This window comes from Seriola lalandi, unplaced genomic scaffold (genome assembly GCF_002814215.2).
Source record: "Seriola lalandi dorsalis isolate HSWRI2012SDOR001 ecotype SW California unplaced genomic scaffold, Sedor1 jcf7180002054346, whole genome shotgun sequence".
NCBI classification, from domain to species: Eukaryota; Metazoa; Chordata; class Actinopteri; order Carangiformes; family Carangidae; genus Seriola; species Seriola lalandi.
In genome coordinates this window covers 258,310-277,024 of record NW_019524899.1, presented here as the reverse complement: position 1 = coordinate 277,024, position 18,715 = coordinate 258,310, and the positions used below count along the sequence as shown (strand labels likewise).

General features: G+C 41.7%; 1 protein-coding gene across 5 annotated transcripts in view; it reads left to right on the top strand.

Annotated features, from left to right (window-relative positions):
- LOC111656169 (ankyrin-3-like) overlaps positions 1-18,715 on the top strand; it is a 115,271-nt gene that overhangs the window by 78,775 nt on the left and 17,781 nt on the right. For 3 of the 5 annotated variants that reach the window (XM_087174380.1, XM_087174381.1, XM_087174382.1), the window contains 10 exons: positions 810-1,034; positions 4,013-4,167; positions 4,857-5,068; positions 5,431-5,638; positions 5,973-6,069; positions 6,158-6,386; positions 7,169-7,294; positions 8,307-8,429; positions 8,992-9,018; positions 9,628-9,709. In XM_087174380.1, the coding sequence (XP_087030506.1) occupies positions 810-1,034; positions 4,013-4,167; positions 4,857-5,068; positions 5,431-5,638; positions 5,973-6,069; positions 6,158-6,386; positions 7,169-7,294; positions 8,307-8,429; positions 8,992-9,018; positions 9,628-9,709 (1,484 nt within the window). Of the gene's footprint in view, positions 1-809; positions 1,035-4,012; positions 4,168-4,856; positions 5,069-5,430; positions 5,639-5,972; positions 6,070-6,157; positions 6,387-7,168; positions 7,295-8,306; positions 8,430-8,991; positions 9,019-9,627; positions 9,710-10,955; positions 17,310-18,715 lie in introns of all 5 variants that reach the window. The other 2 variants (XM_087174384.1, XM_087174383.1) reach the window with 2 other exon arrangements.

Below are 18,715 nucleotides of genomic sequence, written 5' to 3'. Positions count from 1 at the left end.
TTTCAACAGGTCACATTAAGTGTCAGTTTGTGTGAATCTTTGCCTTTGCTCTAAACTTAATCAAACTTTTCAAAGGAATAATTCAGGCACTATTTGTTCAGCAACCACATGCATACTAACGTGACACCTCAGTTACCAGATTGCATGGTGTGAATCTGTGTGTGAGTTTTGTGACTTCCTTCTTTAAGTTACAATGAGTTACACACATCTACACAGATTCCCTTCTAATATTGGTAGAACACAGGATACACAGGAGGCTCCTGTGTTGGCATCTTGGCTGTCTGATTCTTAAAGCATCCACACACAATAATAGAGCATTTATTGCCATTTTGTCAAAAAAGGAAGAATAATCGATTCATTTAAGAATTTGGAAATGGATGTGGCAAAACTCTAACATCTACTTGGCAAAGTTTTTTTTCTACTTGTGCCACCACAGCCACAGCCAACACAGAAAACTCCTCCCACATCTCTTCTTTCTTTCTTTTTCTCTCTACTCTTTTGCTCACACTTACTTTTGTGTGTGTTTTGAGGATCACAGCATGGGAAGCGATCACCCCAACTAAAGCTCCTCTCTCTCCATCAATACTGCTGTTAAACTAATAAAACCGTATATTTGACGTCTTATTCCACTCCTCTTCTATATCTTTCCCTCTCTCCCTCTCTGGTTCTCATTTTCTCCCCACATGCTGCTCTTTCTCTCACTGTTTTATTTCCTGTCTTTTGCTTCACGTTTCTCTCTGTTTCCTATCACTCCTTGTCTCCTTCCTCCTTCTCTTCTCCCTTTTTCTTCCTTCTTCGCTCTCCATCAGGTTCCTGGTCAGCTTCATGGTCGACGCCAGGGGCGGCTCCATGAGAGGAAGTCGTCACAACGGCATGCGCATCATCATCCCGCCGAGAAAGTGCACGGCGCCCACCAGGATCACCTGTCGACTGGTCAAGAGGCACAAACTGGCGTCACCTCCTCCGATGGTGGAAGGAGAAGGCCTGGCCAGCCGACTGGTCGAGGTCGGTCCGGCAGGAGCTCAGTTCCTCGGGTAAGACTTCATCTTAATTTTTAAACCTCACTGATGTTGTTGGTAATGTTTGCTTAATTGCTTATTTTAGTGCACTTTAGCTCGATGACTTGACATCTCCTTCCTTCTGCTTCTTGCCATCGCCATCTCCAACCATCTGCGTTCCTATTTGAAAGGGTGAATGTGTGTATGTGCATGTTGAGGGGTGATACCTGCAGTTTAATTTGCAGTTTAAGTGTAATTGTTACAGTGTGCTCGCCCTCAAGCAAGTTGCCCAGCTGTGTTTGATGTGAACTGTGTACAAAATGTAGATTGTTAAACAAAAGAAAGGCAAAGGTGATCATGGTTATATACTGTACATTAATACTTCATGTCAAGAAGCATTTAAAAACTGAAGAAACTGATTCAAACATGTTTAATAAAGATGGTTCTGAACTTGGTTACAGACAGAAAAAGCCTGTTACAGTAGAGTACATTTACATTATAAATAATAATAATAATAGGACTGCAAGTTAGTTGTTTTATTTATCAAATAAGTGTTTTAAGTTGATTGTTTAGTCTGTAAAATGTCAGAAAATAGTACCAAAAATGCCATGAGCCCAAAGTCATGTCAGTCAATCATTCAAAACCCAAACATATTCAATTTACAATCAGTAAATCCAAAGAAATGCAGCAATAACCCTAGTTCTAAGTTCTTTAGCCAAGCCTCGCTGTTGCTTTTAAACCTACAGTTTAATAGTGGCACAATGATTTAGGACAGAAAACAAGCACCAGCATCAAAGGTGTCCGGTTATACTGAGCGGTTACTGAAAATAAACCCACTCCTGCCAGCCAATCAGAAACAAGACTCCTCAGTTGCCTGCCTCTGTTTACCTGTGAGTGATGCCGTTAAGTGTGCTGATATCACTAAGAGCACTGGAAAGAAGTAGTAGGAGTAGGAGTCTCATTACTGATAACAACACCAGACCTCAGTGGTGTGTGTGCTTTTACTGACTTTGCGAGTGTGTGTTTTGTGTGTGTGTGTGTGTTCATTATTTCTGCGGACACAGTAAACTACATCTTCCCAGAAAGCTGCCAGCCCTTAATGAAGGCGAGAGCCTGGTTAGTCCAGTGCTACAGCTGGGACCCAGAGGAACTAGATTTGTTGGGTAGGAACCAAACATAGCCACCCCCAACTCCCCCCACCACTCCTCTCCCTCCTGTACCTCCCGCCTCCCCCAAAAGAAACAACATGACTGAGGCTGATTCATGCTGATGGATATGATTATTTTACCCATCACCGTTGACTTTAATTTGCTAGGATACAGCTTTATATTATATGGCTGCCATGTAGTTTTGGGAAGAAATCAATGACATAGTGATGATTATTTTGAAGGGAGGAGAACAGTAAGTCAGTAAGCTTACTAGCTGGAGGATGGGTCCACCACAGCAGAGTGGATTTGTTTTAGCCTCAGTAACATCACAGGGAGAGACATAGAATATAGTTTTTGCATTTGAGATTGTAAAATTCTTCCTAAAACTACACAATTTAAAACCATTATAGTTACTTTCATTTAGAGACCATTGTATTTTTTTTATTTTTATTTCAGAGGCTTTCAGTGGGCTTCTGATGTCACTGAAAGTAAAAGGTTTTGATTGGCTGGACTGGACTGCGCTTGTTGGGCATGAGCCTTTTCCTCCTCAAGCCAAGCATCATCCTGCTTCCCATGACTGCTGTTACTTTACTTCACCTTTAAGATCAGTTTTATGTCATCTCACAGTTTTTTTTTTTCTTTTTTTGTGTGTAAAGAATTTCCATTGGTGGAAAGAGTTTTGTTACATTATACTGATCCATGTTACCTCAGGGTTTCATGGCAAGTCGGAAAGGTGTTTACATCATGTCCCATAAAATTTCTGCACTGTGAAACTTCAGGGCAACTGCAACTGAGCCTCAATAGATACTGGACTAATTGTGGTTTAATACTTTACAATCTTGTTTATACTCAGACTGTTTTTCACAATAAAAGTTCTCCTCTCTGTTACCTTTAGGCTTTTCTTCATAAAATTATGAGATTTTAACTGTTAGAAACACCTATGAAACTTTAACACTATTTCTCTATAACATTAGAAACTGCACTTTATAGGTATACCTGTGCAATCTAATGCAACTGTTCTGCCATAAATTCTACTTTTATTACCCCTATAGTGAACATTATAGTGTTATACATAGGTTTACAGTTGAGGTGCAGAAAACAGTAAATAGTGTATCTATGTATCTATGTTTCCTCACTTATATTGAGACATCATTTTTTGAGCCTTTTTTTTTGCGGATTTCCCAAAGGGATGATCAATGAATATAGTTCCTCCAATACCTCCACAGTGTGTATTTTATTCTGTTCTATTCTACTCTGAGTGACCCTATAAACCAATGGTCCTCAGGCTAGAGTACGTTCATCCTCCTCTCTTGTGTTGCTATCATGCCTTGTTTAAGTAAGGGCTGTGCAGCTTTCTCCTCCCACTCCTCAGCCCATTTCATCTGTCTTGTCACGTCATGCCAGGCCATGACATGCACTCTGAATGTCCCATCAAACTGCAGCACTGCCACAGCTTTCATTTCATTATGAAGCAACACTGCCACCAACAGAACCACAATTCATACCTTGTATAATGCGCTTCTGGGACATGTGTCCTTCAATGTTCGTGATTCATATTTGTCCTTATTTGTAGAATTTAAGAAAACTTAATGAATTAATGCCACCGTTATTTCTGTTAATATCCCGAATATGTATAAATAACTACTATATGATATTTCTGTCATCATTTGTGTTTCAGATTTAATGTTGAATTAGTCGAGCTCTGGTGTAACTATTGATTTTCACAAAATTCCCACAATCACTGATTTGAGGAATAACTAAACTGTCTAAACTCCGATCAGATTCTACAGATATATGGTAAAGTAGAACTTTTTTGTTTTGGTTTACTTGTTCCTAACCATATCTCCGTGACATGTACCTCACCAGGCCTGTGATAGTGGAGATCCCTCATTTTGGCTCGATGCGGGGCCAGGAGAGAGAGCTGATCCTGCTGCGCAGCGACAACGGAGAAACCTGGAAGGAGCATCTGTGCGACTGTAAGACTGATGACCTCAACCAGCTCCTCAATGGGATGGATGAAGGTAAAGCCACATGTTCTGATTCTCTTTTCTTTTCTTTTTTTTTCTTTAATTATTTGGTCAAAGTTTGGTCTTATAGTGGCACACTGGCAAGTTTAAATATGGAAAGACCTGTCATCCTGGGACTTAAAGGTGTTTTTAAAGCTGCTATGTGTCGATTGCTGTGTGATTATAGACTCTTGCAAATTATTGTGATGACATAAGTTTTGATTTTCTGATGGCATAAAACACATGCGGTCTATGTACTGAATTGCTTTCAGTCTTTCATTCTTATTGGGTGAGATCTGAGAGGTGGAGGGCAATGCATTGTGGGACCTTGAGTCCTTCACTTTGTAACCTACAACATTTTGATGCATATATTAATATCAGCAAATGACTACTCAGTGTCTGATGTTATAGATACCAAAGTAAACCATTAGTGTCAAGCATTTACTCTGTTTTTTTGTCATTTTTAGGGCCAATAACCTACAATTGTGATAAATAATAATACCAATACCAATTCATAAAGCAGGTTTAAATGTTATGCCCTTGTCAAATAAGTTAGTTAGGTAATTAAAGATAACTGGATAGCTAGAATTTTCTGGTTTCTGTTGTAGTATCTAGTAGTAGTATTGTAGTATTTAGATCCATCCATACTTTGTTTCTGTGTTAAATAGAATTTAAGATAATAAATATATTTTCCTCTCCTGAAGAACTGGACAGTCCTGAGGAGCTGGAGAGGAAGAGGATCTGCCGCATCATCACCAAGGACTTCCCACAGTACTTTGCTGTAGTGTCAAGGATCAGACAGGAAACCAATCAGATGGGACCAGAAGGCGGGACTCTATGCAGCCGGAGCGTCCCGTTGGTTCAGGCCTCTTTTCCTGAGGGGGCGTTAACCAAGAAGATCAAAGTTGGACTGCAGGTGAGTTGGAATATACCAACTGTCAGAAAGTTGGTCTTTTAGATAAGCAATGTTAACAGTAGTAGTTAGAAGTCATAGTAGCATGAGCATTAGTAGCAGATAGGTTGGCTGTAGTTGTTAGTAGTATTATTAACATTAGCATTAGCAGAGGTAGAAGTTAGTCGTTGTAGTAACATTAGTCATATTATATTAGCATTGGCGGCAGTGGTAGTCAGTAGTTGCAGTAATATTAGCATTAGCCTTTATAACATTATTAGTTCTTGCTGTAGCATTAGCATTAGTAGAAGTAGTGAAGCAATAGTTTCAGTATAGATGTAGCATAAACACACATCACTCATTGACTGTTGCCTCCTCTCTACCAGGCCCAGCCAGTACCTGATGATACCGTGAAGAAAATCCTTGGTAACCGGGCAACCTTCAGCCCGATCGTTACCGTGGAGCCCAGGAGACGGAAGTTTCACAAACCCATCACCATGACAATCCCAGTCCCGCCCCTCTCAGGGGAGGGCCTTACCAACGGCTACAAAGGAGACTGTACTCCCTGCCTTCGCCTTCTCTGTAGCATTACAGGTGTGTGTATGTGTTAGTACGTTTCTGAAGATATGCTGAAGTGTTAAAGAGTTAAGAGTGAGGACATATTTGGAAAGTGAGGATATTTTGGCCAGTCTTTACGTCTTTCAAAGAGATGTTTCAAAGGTGATATTTCACCCTAATGTTCCACTAATTCTCTGGGATATACCTTATTTCAGTAGAGCTAGTCAAATATTGCATGAAGCAGTAATGTCAGTGTCGTTTCACATACATATGTCATTCCATGTTTCCTGTACATTAGATATAGAAAACTTGATCACATTAAAAGAAAACCTTCAGAATGTTTGATGTTACCTGTACCTGTATCTACCAGGTGGTACGTCCCCAGCACAGTGGGAAGACATCACAGGCACAACTCCTCTCACCTTCGTCAACGACTGCGTCTCCTTCACTACCAATGTTTCTGCCAGGTGAGTCACACGACAAGCAAGTGATTCTGACTGAGTCTGTTGTATTTGCTTTTGTGTCTGAAATGTTTATCATTCATCACTTGTGCAGGTTCTGGTTGGCAGACTGCCACCAGATCCCAGAGACGGTGGCTCTGGCCACACAGCTCTACAGGGAACTGATCTGTGTGCCCTACATGGCCAAGTTTGTGGTGTTTGCAAAGATGAATGACCCAGTGGAGTCCAGACTGAGGTGCTTCTGTATGACAGACGACAAGGTGGATAAGACCCTGGAGCAGCAGGAGAACTTTGAGGAAGTGGCCAGGAGCAAGGACATAGAGGTACATATTTATGAGTGATTAATTATCTATTTAATATCTATTCTACTCCTGTCAAAATGCAAGGATGAGGGATATTGAAGCATGATGCAAAATTAATGCTAATGAAGCCCCCTCTTATGACAGTATTATTTTATATCAAAATGTTTCTCTCAATATTTATATGCAACCTATTTATTTTTTATACTTTTTTCACTTTTATTTTGGTAATTAAAGGTTCTTTCCATGGATAACTTGCAGAATAACTCTCATGCTTTTATCATCCCCTGCCCGGTGCTTTTTGGAGGCTGCTAGCATTTTTCAGAAACACTCATTTCAAACCTATTATATTTAAGCAATATTACTGCTCTGGATCTTCATGACACACCCATCTATCTTATTAAGTAATTAAATAAGTGAATAAATAGTGAATAAATGGATAATGACTAAATGAAAGAGTTGAACAATATAAAAGCTAGTGAAAGATAAATTAAAGTATAAAGTGAATTAATATTTATTTTATGAACTCAGTGGTGGTAAAGGAAAAATAAATAGAATGATTTTTTTTGAATAATATTTTTTTTTTTTTTTTACAATATTTAGTCAGTGTCGGGGCTCCATTCTGTTGAGGGTTAGAAGCAGATTTTAACCCTTTGTTCTTATCTAGCACACAACATCAAACCCCGCGTTACAGCCATGTGCTGCACCCATCCCCTATCATGAATACTTGCTAATGCTAATTTTGCAACTTGCATTTAGTTGTTGACTTTGAATGCTGTTCTTACCCTGTCTATGTGCTCTCTCAGGTTCTGGAGGGCAGGCCCATCTATGTGGACTGCTATGGAAACTTGGCTCCTCTGGCCAAAGCTGGTCAGCAGTTAGTTCTTAACTTCTACGCCTTCAAGGAGAACCGCTTGCCCTTCTGCGTCAAGGTATTACAACATACACTCGATCATCACCATCCTGCTCTGGGTGGAACGTGGATGTGGATTTATAAATCAACATGGCAGAAAACTTGCTGAAACCCACTAAAATAACCAAGGCGTCATAACAGAGTAGAGTAGGGAACAAGACACAATTCTGGACAAAAGCAGCAGCAAGTACAAGTTTGTCGCTGTTATAACGTTATGCAAAGTCGTGACTGTTTTTGCTCTATTTGCCTTTGTTGCCCTACTCTTCCCACACTAGCTTTCAACACAATGAAAACCCAGTCCACAGGCTATGACCTAATTCCCTTTGGCACTGCTACATAACCTCATTATTGATCGATCCCATTAACTTCATGTTACCCATAATCAATCCTCTTGCATCATTTGGTGCTCTGTTATTGTGAAAACTATCCGTCCTGTGTGTGAACTAGATCACTTTGTCACAGCAAAACATTTCATTAGATGATGTGTCAAAACAAAATCACAGACATTTAGTCTTAGCAAGGCCTCATAGGCTTTTTGGTGGCATCTTTTTGAAATTTTTATTTTTTTTATCCATATTATATCCTGCACGTTTAATCTTACAATAGCAAATAATTTAAACACATTTCCAACAAATTTCCAAGCACTGCGTTAAAATGTGGTTTTAATGTAACCCTATCGTCGTCAATGCTACGTCACCTCTTGGTGCACCACTAACAACGGCTTCTTCTTCTATTCCCTACCACGCTGTACTTGAATATAATATTGTCATAAGTGGTAGTACCCTTATTTAATATGCAGTCCCCAAATTTATAATATACATTATCTCTGCAAAAAAATGCTGAAAAATTCAATTCAATTACATTAAATTACTTTTAATATAAAGTATGCAGAAGCAAAAATAAAAGTAAAACACTATCATCAAAACATTATGAAAATATTTCCTGATTATTTTCAGTGGATCATTTAATCAGCAGTGACTATCGCCTTATAAAGGCCTGAGGTACATAAAGAAGCAATCTTCTCTCTCCAGGTGAGAGACCCGAGCCAGGAAGCCTGCGGTCGTCTCACTTTCCTTAAAGAGTGTAAGACCATAAAAGGCCTTCCACAAACCGCCGTGTGCAACCTGAACATCACACTTCCAGCAGTGAAAAAGGTAAGGTAGCGTTGAACTCACCATTCTCTGTTGTCACCTCCATAACCATTCTCATGGTTAGGGTAGTTTCGGCCCCAATAACAGTGATAGAAGAAAGACAGAGAAAGACTTTGGCCAAACTGCCGCCACTGTGTCTTTTATCTGTTTAAAGCTTTTCTCTATGTATATCGGTTATCTATGCAGTGGATTCTTTGTTCATTGGCTGTTTCATTATGTTCCTACCTATCTTTTGATTTGGATGACATGCTTTTGGCTGAGGGCTTTTGTGCTGAAGGCTTTTTTTGATTATCAGGCTGGCTTTTCGTGGCTTCAGTTTGCTGTTTTTGCTGCTGAGTGTTGGCGCTTTATACTTTTTTCTTTCTTTTTTTTTGGTTATTGTTTGTTTGGTTTGTGTTTTGTTTTTTTTTGTTTTTTTCATTTGCTGAGTTTGCTAAAGTGGCTTCTCTTCTCAGTTGGAGCTTCTGTCACTCACTCCTTTTTCACACCCTGATGTTTCTTTTCCCCCTGCTTTCCATGTTATGTTACTCCCCCCTCCGTTTCTGCAATGCATCTTGGGAACCAGGAAATGGAGTCAGATGCCGAGGATGAGGTAAACCACACCCTCCCCACCATGTGCTGTGCTCTGCGCTAGATCTATAGTGGCCCTGCTCTGCTCATCATAGCCTTCTTTCCGCTTCTACAAGGGCAATAAAAGCTTTCCTTGTTCAAAGCAACCTTTAGCTGCTCAGTTTTGCATGACATGACATTGTAGATATGAAAACATATCTGTTTTATCCTTATCCTTTGCGCTCTACAGTATGTGATATAAGTGGTTTTGGAGTTTAGATATACTTACATTGTTCTTTAGTCAAGATTTAACTTTATTAACATTAGCTTAAATTGATTATAAGTACTTATAAGGTAGAGTTTGTAGCCTTATCATGACTAACTCAAGCTAATGTGCTTAGCTTGGCAACACCTATTGTAAGCACTTAACTAAAGATTGCAGTGCAGTGATACTCCTTAAAGAAGAATTTGCTGCCATTTTATACAACTGTTTAAAATGGGCTTTGTTCTTATGTTAATACCAACTAATGCGGACTATTGGGTTTGCTTTAATTTGACATTATAAGGTCCAAATGTTGCTCATTTGGCAGCACTATACACTGTAGGGTGATCTAGATCTGATAGGATTTTGTGTTGTTTACTATTGTTGCAGACTGAAAAGCCAGAGCGACGTCATACCTTTGCATCCCTAGCCTTACGTAAGCGCTACAGCTATCTGGCCGAGCCTGCACTGAGTGAGTTTGACATTTTCACTAACAAAACCCTTTGATGAATAATAACAATGCAAATTTTCGTGGATAAGTTAGTTTACAGCATTTACAGTTTTAATTAACCTGTAAGATGCGTTATCAATATGTAGATAGATGTGACTTACTTACTGTAATAAATGCATATTTCTCATCCTACATAACTTGCACTGTCCACATGCTTGATAACAACATGGTACATATTTTTGCATGGGTCAATGAGTGGTTTTTAAGTTTTCGTGCTGTGCTTGCTCACGTTGTGAGTTGTACTTTTTCTGGGTTTGTTTCCACTGCTGAGTTGTAGATGTCAAAATGCAGCAACATCAAAAATTTTTCTATGACTTCCCAACACAATGTGAATTGGCATTTTGGAAGGAGGTCAAAGTAAAATTTTATTTGTTTTTCATTTGTCCCTTCTGAGTTTAAAGCTGTTTTTGGCTTTGTGATGATGTAGCAGCTTTTTTTGTGGGACAAAAATGCATGGTAGGAGGTCTTGAGTTTGAGCTCTTTCAGGTGTGTCTTTTCAGTTTTTTCTCACTCTCTGCTTGTCACCACTTCTTGTCGACCTTGCATGACAAAATGGGAAACACATTTTGTCATATTTTGTTCGTTATGTAATAAACGGAAAATGGAAACTTCTGCAGCCCATGGCTCTATTGTATCATAGTGTCTTTGGGGAATCTGTCATTATGTAATTTTTGGACCAAACAGATAAAAGGCACTTTAAAAAGCGGATTGAAATTAGAGCCAGAATCCATACAATGTTTTAGAACATCTAAAGTCCAAAGAGAGAAGTTGTTTTGTGTTACTCCTGGAGCATTTGTCTCGCCATTTTTCTGTTGTCAGTTATTAGTCTACGCCATTGTCTCTGAAATTTTACTTTGCTGCTGAATGTGCTTCATTCAGTTTATTCATTACATTGTTGTTGCTGTTGTTGTTCTTTGTGTCATCTTCCAGTCTTGAATCACACGGAAACACAATTGTTTCTTTTCATCCATCTTCAGACAATATTCAAATATCTTATCTCAGCACTTCGTAAAACTGCTGTTTTCCTTCTTTGATACCAGGACTGCGTCACTGACCAACTCTTCCTCCTCTGATCTCTTTTCTTTCACATTTTTTTTTCTTCCTTTCCCTTCCCCAACATAATTTTCTGTTACCTTTACTACTCCACATTCTTTGGATTATTTTTCCCATTCCTTCTTCACCATTATTTCTACAAATTCATCTGAAGAAACAGCAGTTGAGCGAAGCACAGCAGCAAGAACACTGCCTGCTGGTTACCCTCACAAACCTGTCTTTCCAACCAGACCTTACCCACCATGGTCGACTGCTCCTATTACCGTCCCTGGCCAAACAAGGCCAGGAGTGGGGGGTTCCGTCGCCTCTACCGATTCACCGGCAGGCTCACCAGCTGCTTCTCCATTGAAATCTACCTGGCCCCTCTCCTCCCCGTCACCTGCATGCCCTGCAACTATCAAAGCCACCCTTGGAGCTCCACCACCAGTACCTACCCTGTCATCCCCAGTTAAATCAATTAGCGACATAGTGTCCTCATCCCCCATCAGGTCTTACAGGACTATGCCTTCACCCATTAAAACCGTTGTCCAGCAGGGTCAATACCCTGTCCAGGCATCTGCCAGCCTTGTGTCCTCTGGAAGCCCATGTAAACCTGCCACAGATCCAGCATCCATCAAGAACCTTGCTTCGGCATACACATCAAGGACTTCCCCACTTCACTCAATATCCAATGGTCCTGTGCCAGAGAGGTCATCAGCTCCTATTACTGCTCCTGCATCGCCAAAGACACCTTACAACATGTACAATGCTAATCTGCCTTTTAAAACTGCCCTTGGGTCCACAGTTGTGACAGATGCAGTGGCACCTAACCTTCCTTCTGGTAAAAGCATATCCAGCCTGTCCTCTTTGAAAACCTCTGTAGATTCAACACTCTCATCCCGAGGAGGGAGAACATCCCTTTCGTCTCTCTCTTCAACTGGGCAGACAACCATTGCTTCCTCAGAACTGTCCATGATGAACGGATCAGTATCACCTGTCAAATATCCATCCTCTTCGTCCACGCCATCCTCCCCTTCTTCTCGTCTTATCTCTGAGAGGAGTAGCAGCCTTCAGGAGAGGATTCAGGCTACCACCCAAGCAGCAACATCTGGTGTTAGTGCAGCCATAAATGAAGCTATAGACTCATACTCAGTCTCAGGCTACGGCACTCTTAAAACACAGTCCTCCTCACGTAGATCTGCAACAGCAAGCTCTGCTTACGGTTCCATGAGATCTGTAGTTGCTTCCCCCAGTTCAGCAGTTTCATCTAATACGGTGACTGTACCTGTGTACTCATTAGTAAACGTCATCCCAGAGACCCCTGTCAAACCAGGGCCAGGGTCTCTCAAAATGGCATTGCCTGATTCCCCTCGTCCCTCATCCTCGTCATCTTCCTCTCTGTCTTCCTGTGTTACCACATCAAAAATAAATTCCCAATTGAAATCCCCCCCGTTCATCACACCACCTATTATCCACCCAACAGCAGCCTCCAACCAGGAAATACTAAAAGATGTAGCAGACATGAAAGAGGATCTGATCAGAATGTCAGCAATCCTACAGACAGACACACAGACAGCAGCCAAAACTGTCCAAACATCAAATACTGGCACTCCCAAAGAGACCAAGTTAGAGGATGAAGAGCCATTTACTCTAGTTGAGAAAGTGAAAGAAGATTTAGTGAAAGTCAGTGAAATATTACAGAAAGATATCATGAGTGAAGGTAAGGCCATTGCAGGTAAAGAGAGACCCTCAGAGGATGAATGGGAGGAATTTTCCAAAGATGAGATTGAGGAGGCACAAAGAAGTACCCTCACAGACTATTACCCACTGTTTGATGAAAACACGCTCCTTCTCAAGCACCAATCCATGTCAAGCAAAGACCTAGAGTTAGCTAAAGTAGTAGACTTTTTAACAAATGACTTTGGTGCTAATTCTCTCTCCAAAATGACAGAGTTGAAATGTAAGTATGAGGAGGCGACAAAAAGGGAAGGGGAGGAAAAACAAAAACGTGTTCTTAAACCATCTATGTCGATACAAGAGCACAAACTCAAAATGCCTCCACCAGTCTCAGGCATGCTCAGGTCTCCCTCAGAGAAGGACCTAAGCAAACTTGCTGAGTCATATCAGGGGTCTGAGACTATTTTGGAATCACCTGAGGACCTGTCTCATGAGCAGGATAAAAGTCCCCTGTCAGACAGCGGGTTTGAGACCAGGAGTGAAAAGACACCCTCTGCTCCTCAGAGTGCAGAGAGCACAGGACCTAAGCCCTTATTCACAGATTCACCCATCCCTCCCTGTGTGACTGAGACCAGGACTGAAGTGGTCCACATTAGGAGCTATGAGCAGCCTGACGATCCTTGTGAGCCTCTCCTGATGGAGGAGGCAGCATCTGCCCCTCCTTCTATAGAGCCAGATCCAGCTTCAATAAGCTCTACCAAAGCCCTACAGATGAAAATGCCGGAAGAGGACTCCATGATGAACAAAAGTGTGTGTCTTAAAGAGGAAACTCATATCACCACTACCACTAGAATGGTGTATCACAAGCCACAACTGACTGATGGCGCAGAGATTAGAGAGGAGGGTATGTCGGTCAGTGATATCATGAAAGCTTTCCAGTCAGGTAGGGACCCATCTAAAGAACTGGCAGGCCTTTTTGAACACAAGGCTAGCCAGGATTCTGTCAAAGGTGATGAGCTGACTCCTAGATTTCTAGATAGAGACATTAAATCCAAACCTAAAGTCGAGAGGATAATTGAGGTTCATATCGAAAAGGGCCACAGCACAACAGAGCCAACTGAGGTTATTATCAGGGAAACCAAAAAACACCCTGAGCTTTATGTCTACAAGGGGGACCGTGGAATTAGGGAACTTACTGATTACGATGAGGCCCAACAGGAAGAAGAGGAGCTCACTGCTGAAGAATCCCTGCCCTCCTTCCTAGAAACATCTCGCGTTAACACCCCAGTGTCACAGGAGGAAGACAGTCGCCCAAGTTCTGCTCAATTGATGGCAGATGATTCATATAAAGCCCTGAAACTGTTGAGCCAGCACTCTATAGAGTACTGTGATGATGAGCTGTCAGAGATCAGAGGCGAGTCGTATAGGTTTGCTGAGAAAATGCTACTGTCAGAGAAACTTGATGTGTCTTCAATGTCTCACTCTGACACAGAGGATTCAGCAATGATGACTGACAAGAGCCGGCACCTAATTCATGAGGAGAATGGTAGCCGTGGCGCTGAGAGCATGAGTCAGCAGCAAGGAAGCCCCAAAAGAGAGTTTGTCTCCAAGTCATCAAAAGATGGGTCCCCTAAATCTGGTAAATTCTTGCACAGGGAGGAACCATCTCCGTTTGATAAAGTGACAGTGCTCCATTACTCCACAGATCAGGGCAGCCCCAAGCATGCTGTTTGGATGCGATTTACAGAGGATAAACATGACAGAAGCAGGGATAAGCTCCTTTATGAGGATAGGGTGGACCAAACTGTAAAGGAAGCTGAAGAAAAACTCTGTGAGGTATCTCAGTTCTTCCGTGACAAAACAGAGAAGCTCAATGATGAGCTGCAGTCCCCTGAGAAAAAGCCAATGAGACGAGAGGTAAAGGAACCCAGATCCTGGCCTAGCTCAGCATGCAGTAGCCCTGAGAAAACGCAGCAGAAATCTAAGGCAGGAGAAGAGGTGTTCAGTAAAAGCAAACTCAGGGAGCCTTCGGTTGTTAAAATGTTTGGGAGCACCCCAACAACTGAAAAGAAAAGCTCTAGCTTACCAAGCAGCCCCCAGAAGAGCGTTCTCTCTCATACCAGTGACGATAAAATTAAACAACAAACTAAGACAAGTGAATCTGCACCCTCTTCTCCTGCTCATGTAAAATCAACATCGAAAGTCAGTGCTGTGAGGATGAAGTTTGAATCTGAGGCTCAGAAACAAAGTCAGTCTAGTCCAACCAAAGTTCCTCCTCCAGTGCAGCCAAAACCTTCAATAAAGAAATTACAGGAGAGCAAACTTCCCGTTTATCAGTTTTTTGCAGGAGGAAAAGCATCAAAAGTGTCTGAAGCATCAGAAGATGAAACCTTTAAAAAGGATGTTGAGCAGGATAAATGTGATGCCACAGACAGCAGTAAACCTGCTGTGATATCAACATCCAAAGCCCCAAAACATATAGGAGAAAAACTGCCGAACAAAAATATCCCAGAGGCCTCGTTGCGAAGACCAATTAGTGAAACTGAGAATGACAAAGCAACTGCTAAAGGGAAAGATGTCCATTCCAGTGTTACTCAGGAATTTAAAGAAAGCAATAAAGTCCAGAAAGTTCAGACATCTATTGTTCATGATGCTGTTAGATTACTAGAGAAAGAGAGTGATGCTAAAAAATACCAACAAATTACAAAAAGTGAGTCTGCTTCCAAAGAAGTAATAGCTGAGCTGCCCAAAAAAGATGGCGAGGAACCACTAAACAAAAATCTCAGAAAAAAGACAGAATCTCAAATTCCTATAAGAACAGCATCCTCTACTTTAGATAATGACCTCACAAAGAAACAGACAATAATTAAACCTTCACAGATACCTACATTATCTAAAAGCAAAATACAGATGAGTCTTGAGACAACCCCAGCAAAAACAGATGAAAATCTAACCTTTGAAATTCTAGATAATGCACCCAAAGACTCCAACTCCAATAATCTTCCTAGCCCTAGAGAAATGCTGGAAAATGTCATAAACCCTCCAGCTGCTACAACAACCAAAGAGAACTTCAAGGGCATCAAAACATTACCTGTTTATGTCGGTGTTCAGGTGGGCAGGCAGGCAGAGAGGGAGGCCAAAGGAGCACTGTACACAGTCAAACAGAAATCAAACTCAGCAATCAGCCCCATAAGCCCAGATGATGACACACTAGAACAGGTGTCTTTCATAGACAGCTCAGGGAAAAGCCCCCTTACACCAGAGACCCCCAGCTCTGAGGAAGTCAGCTATGACCTCACAGTCAGGACACCTGATGGCTTTATGGGATTCATGCCAGGGAAACCCAGTCCCATCCTGGAGGTATCTGAGGAATCAGAGGAGGATGACCAAGGCAAAGTTTTTTTCTCTTTTAAAGAGGCCCTGCCAGAAAGGAAAACTGATATTCATGCCACCCAAGCAGACCTTGCTAATGCTAATAAGCAAGAAACAGAAATGAATGATAACCTGCAGGAATTAACAAATAGATTCAATCAGCAAGTAACAACAGCCAATGGCGAGTATGAGGAAATTACAGGCCAGGAGCATCAAGAAGTTTCAAAAGACAAAGGTATCGCATATATTGAATTCCCTCCCCCTCCTCCTCTGGACTCAGCTTCAGAAATTTCAGACCCAGAAAGGAAAGGTTCCTGTGCCTCTTCAGAGACTGAGACAGAAATGATGGAAGTAAACTTACAGGAAGAACACGACAGGTATCTGCTGACTGAGCCAATTATACGAATCCAACCCCCTTCCCCGGTGCCTCCTGGGGAAGATGACAGTCAGTCAAATGGTGATGAAGGAGATGATGATGAGTCAATCTTTCAACCAATTCCTTGCAAGAAATTTACTTTCAAAGTTCCTGAGGAGGAAGAGGAAAAGAAGAAAGATAAGGAAAAGGCGACTAAATCCAAAAAACATGACAAAAATGGAAACAACAAAGAACTTAATGGTGGGACCAATGGCTCCAATGGTTCTTATGGCTCCAATGGCTCCAATGGTTCCAATGGTTCTAATGACAAAGGAGAGGACTATGAATATGAACAAAATGGAAATGATCAATCGATAACAGACTGTTCAATAGCCACAACAGCTGAATTTTCTCATGACACAGATGCAACGGAGATAGACTCCCTAGATGGATATGAACTTCAGGATGAGGATGATGGCCTGTGTGAGCAGGCAGATTTACGGTTGTTTGGTCTTCCAGACAGCCGAAGAGATGTCTGGGCAACAGACACTTTTAGGTCCACTGACCGCTCTTTTCCCCAGACCAAACTTGAAGTTATTGAAGAGGAGAAAACCCCAGAAGAATGTCAAAAGGACACTTTCAAAAAAGATACCCCTTCAAATGGTGGTAAACCTGATGCTGTTAGTAAAGATGGGGTTACAAGTCAGGAACAAAAACCCTCAGATAAAGAGGGATTTTCAGACACTTACTTTAGTTATAAGTTAGAGGAGGAGTTTAACTCTCCCTTTAAGACTGTTGCCACTAAAGGGCTGGACTTTGACCCCTGGTCCAGTAAAGGTGGAGAAGAAGATATCGTTGACATGGGAGGGACACGGGGAAGCAATGGTGAGCCTAAGCCTTTTGGACTAGCAGTGGACGAACAGTCTCAGGCTACGACACCAGACACTACCCCAGCCCGAACACCAACAGACGATAGTACGCCGACAAGCGAGCCAAATCCATTCCCCTTCCATGAAGGGAAGATGTTTGAGATGACACGCAGTGGTGCGATTGACATGAGCAAGAGGGACATGGTGGAGGAGAGGCTCCAGTTTTTTCAGATTGGTGAGCATTACTACTCGGCGGGCAGGTACAGTGTCAGAGAATCAGAGGTAGACGCCTCCTCACAACACAGGGATCAGTTTAGTACTCAGGATCCCACAGATACCTCAATAGTTCCTCAAGTCTCCATTCAGACTACCACTGTCCAGTTAGAAATATCAAATATGGCTGGCAGTTACAGCACATGCAGAGACTCAACTTCTAACACTGAGCCTTCATTCTCCACTTTTAGAACAGGATTCAAGTTGTCATCTGATAAAACTTATGATGCATCAAATAACAGTTCTAAATGTAGAACAACAGGCACCTTTGATAATATAACCTCAGGATCAACTGTAGATAGTTCTTACTCTGTAACCTCAAACTACACAGATTGTGCTAAATTGAATACATCAGGCATGACAGATTATTATTCAAATCACAGAATTCCTTCAGGTATGTCCAAACAGAACGACCATTTGGATTGGATCTCAAAAAATCAGAACACTTGTTACCAAAGCACAGATCATTCTTTCGCACCTTCACAACAGATAAGCAATCCCCAAACATGGAGCAGCAATACCAGTAGCAACATCCCTGTTTCCCATTATGTCCATTCAGATGTCGCTCAGGCTGGCAGTATTGTGTTTAACATGTTGTCCTCCTCGGGACTGCAGGAGATCAGCAGGATAGAGGCGTCCTTCAACCAGCTAGAGGTGAACAGCAGGGAAGGCAGGGTTTGTCCTAATGTAGCAATAACAAACACGGCAGCCAAAGAGGTCAAACCCCAGATATGCAAGTCCAGGTTACCAGTGAGGGTGCACAGAAGCAAACTATGCAGCCAAAGTCGAACAATAGTGAAAGACAAGGCACAAGAAAATGCTGATAAACTCAAAGTCAGGGAACATGCAATGCATAAAGTCAGGGAAAGATTAGACCCTTTTGAGAATTTATTTCCTAAATCTAGAATCCCAGTGATGAAAGCCATTAAATACCCCTCTTTTTCCCGGGAGCAGAAGCAGGTTAGAACCAAATCTGCAGTTAGTGACACAAGCATTAAAACTAGCAGGGGTAATAAACTGCTAACTAAAAGCAGATCCAGCACTGAACAAAGATATAGTTCAGTGAAAACCCCAAGAAGAAGTAGCACAAATGAAACTGGGAGAAAAAGCAGTGTAGTGATCTCAAAAAACTTTAAAACAAGGTCTATCACTAGCCAGGTAGCCATCCCTATGGACCAAACCATTCCCAAGGAGGCTGACACAAAGTTAGAGGGGAAAACACTGCCCACTGAGGACGAAGAGAGCTGCAGCCTCAGCACTACCAGGAACACTTCCCTGTCAGAACCATCTAAAGCTTCTAGAAGTTCCTGCCCTTCACGCACCTCTACCTCCACCTCCACCACCACATCAACACCATCTGCTAGAGATGTGAAAGCTGAGGTTGAGCAG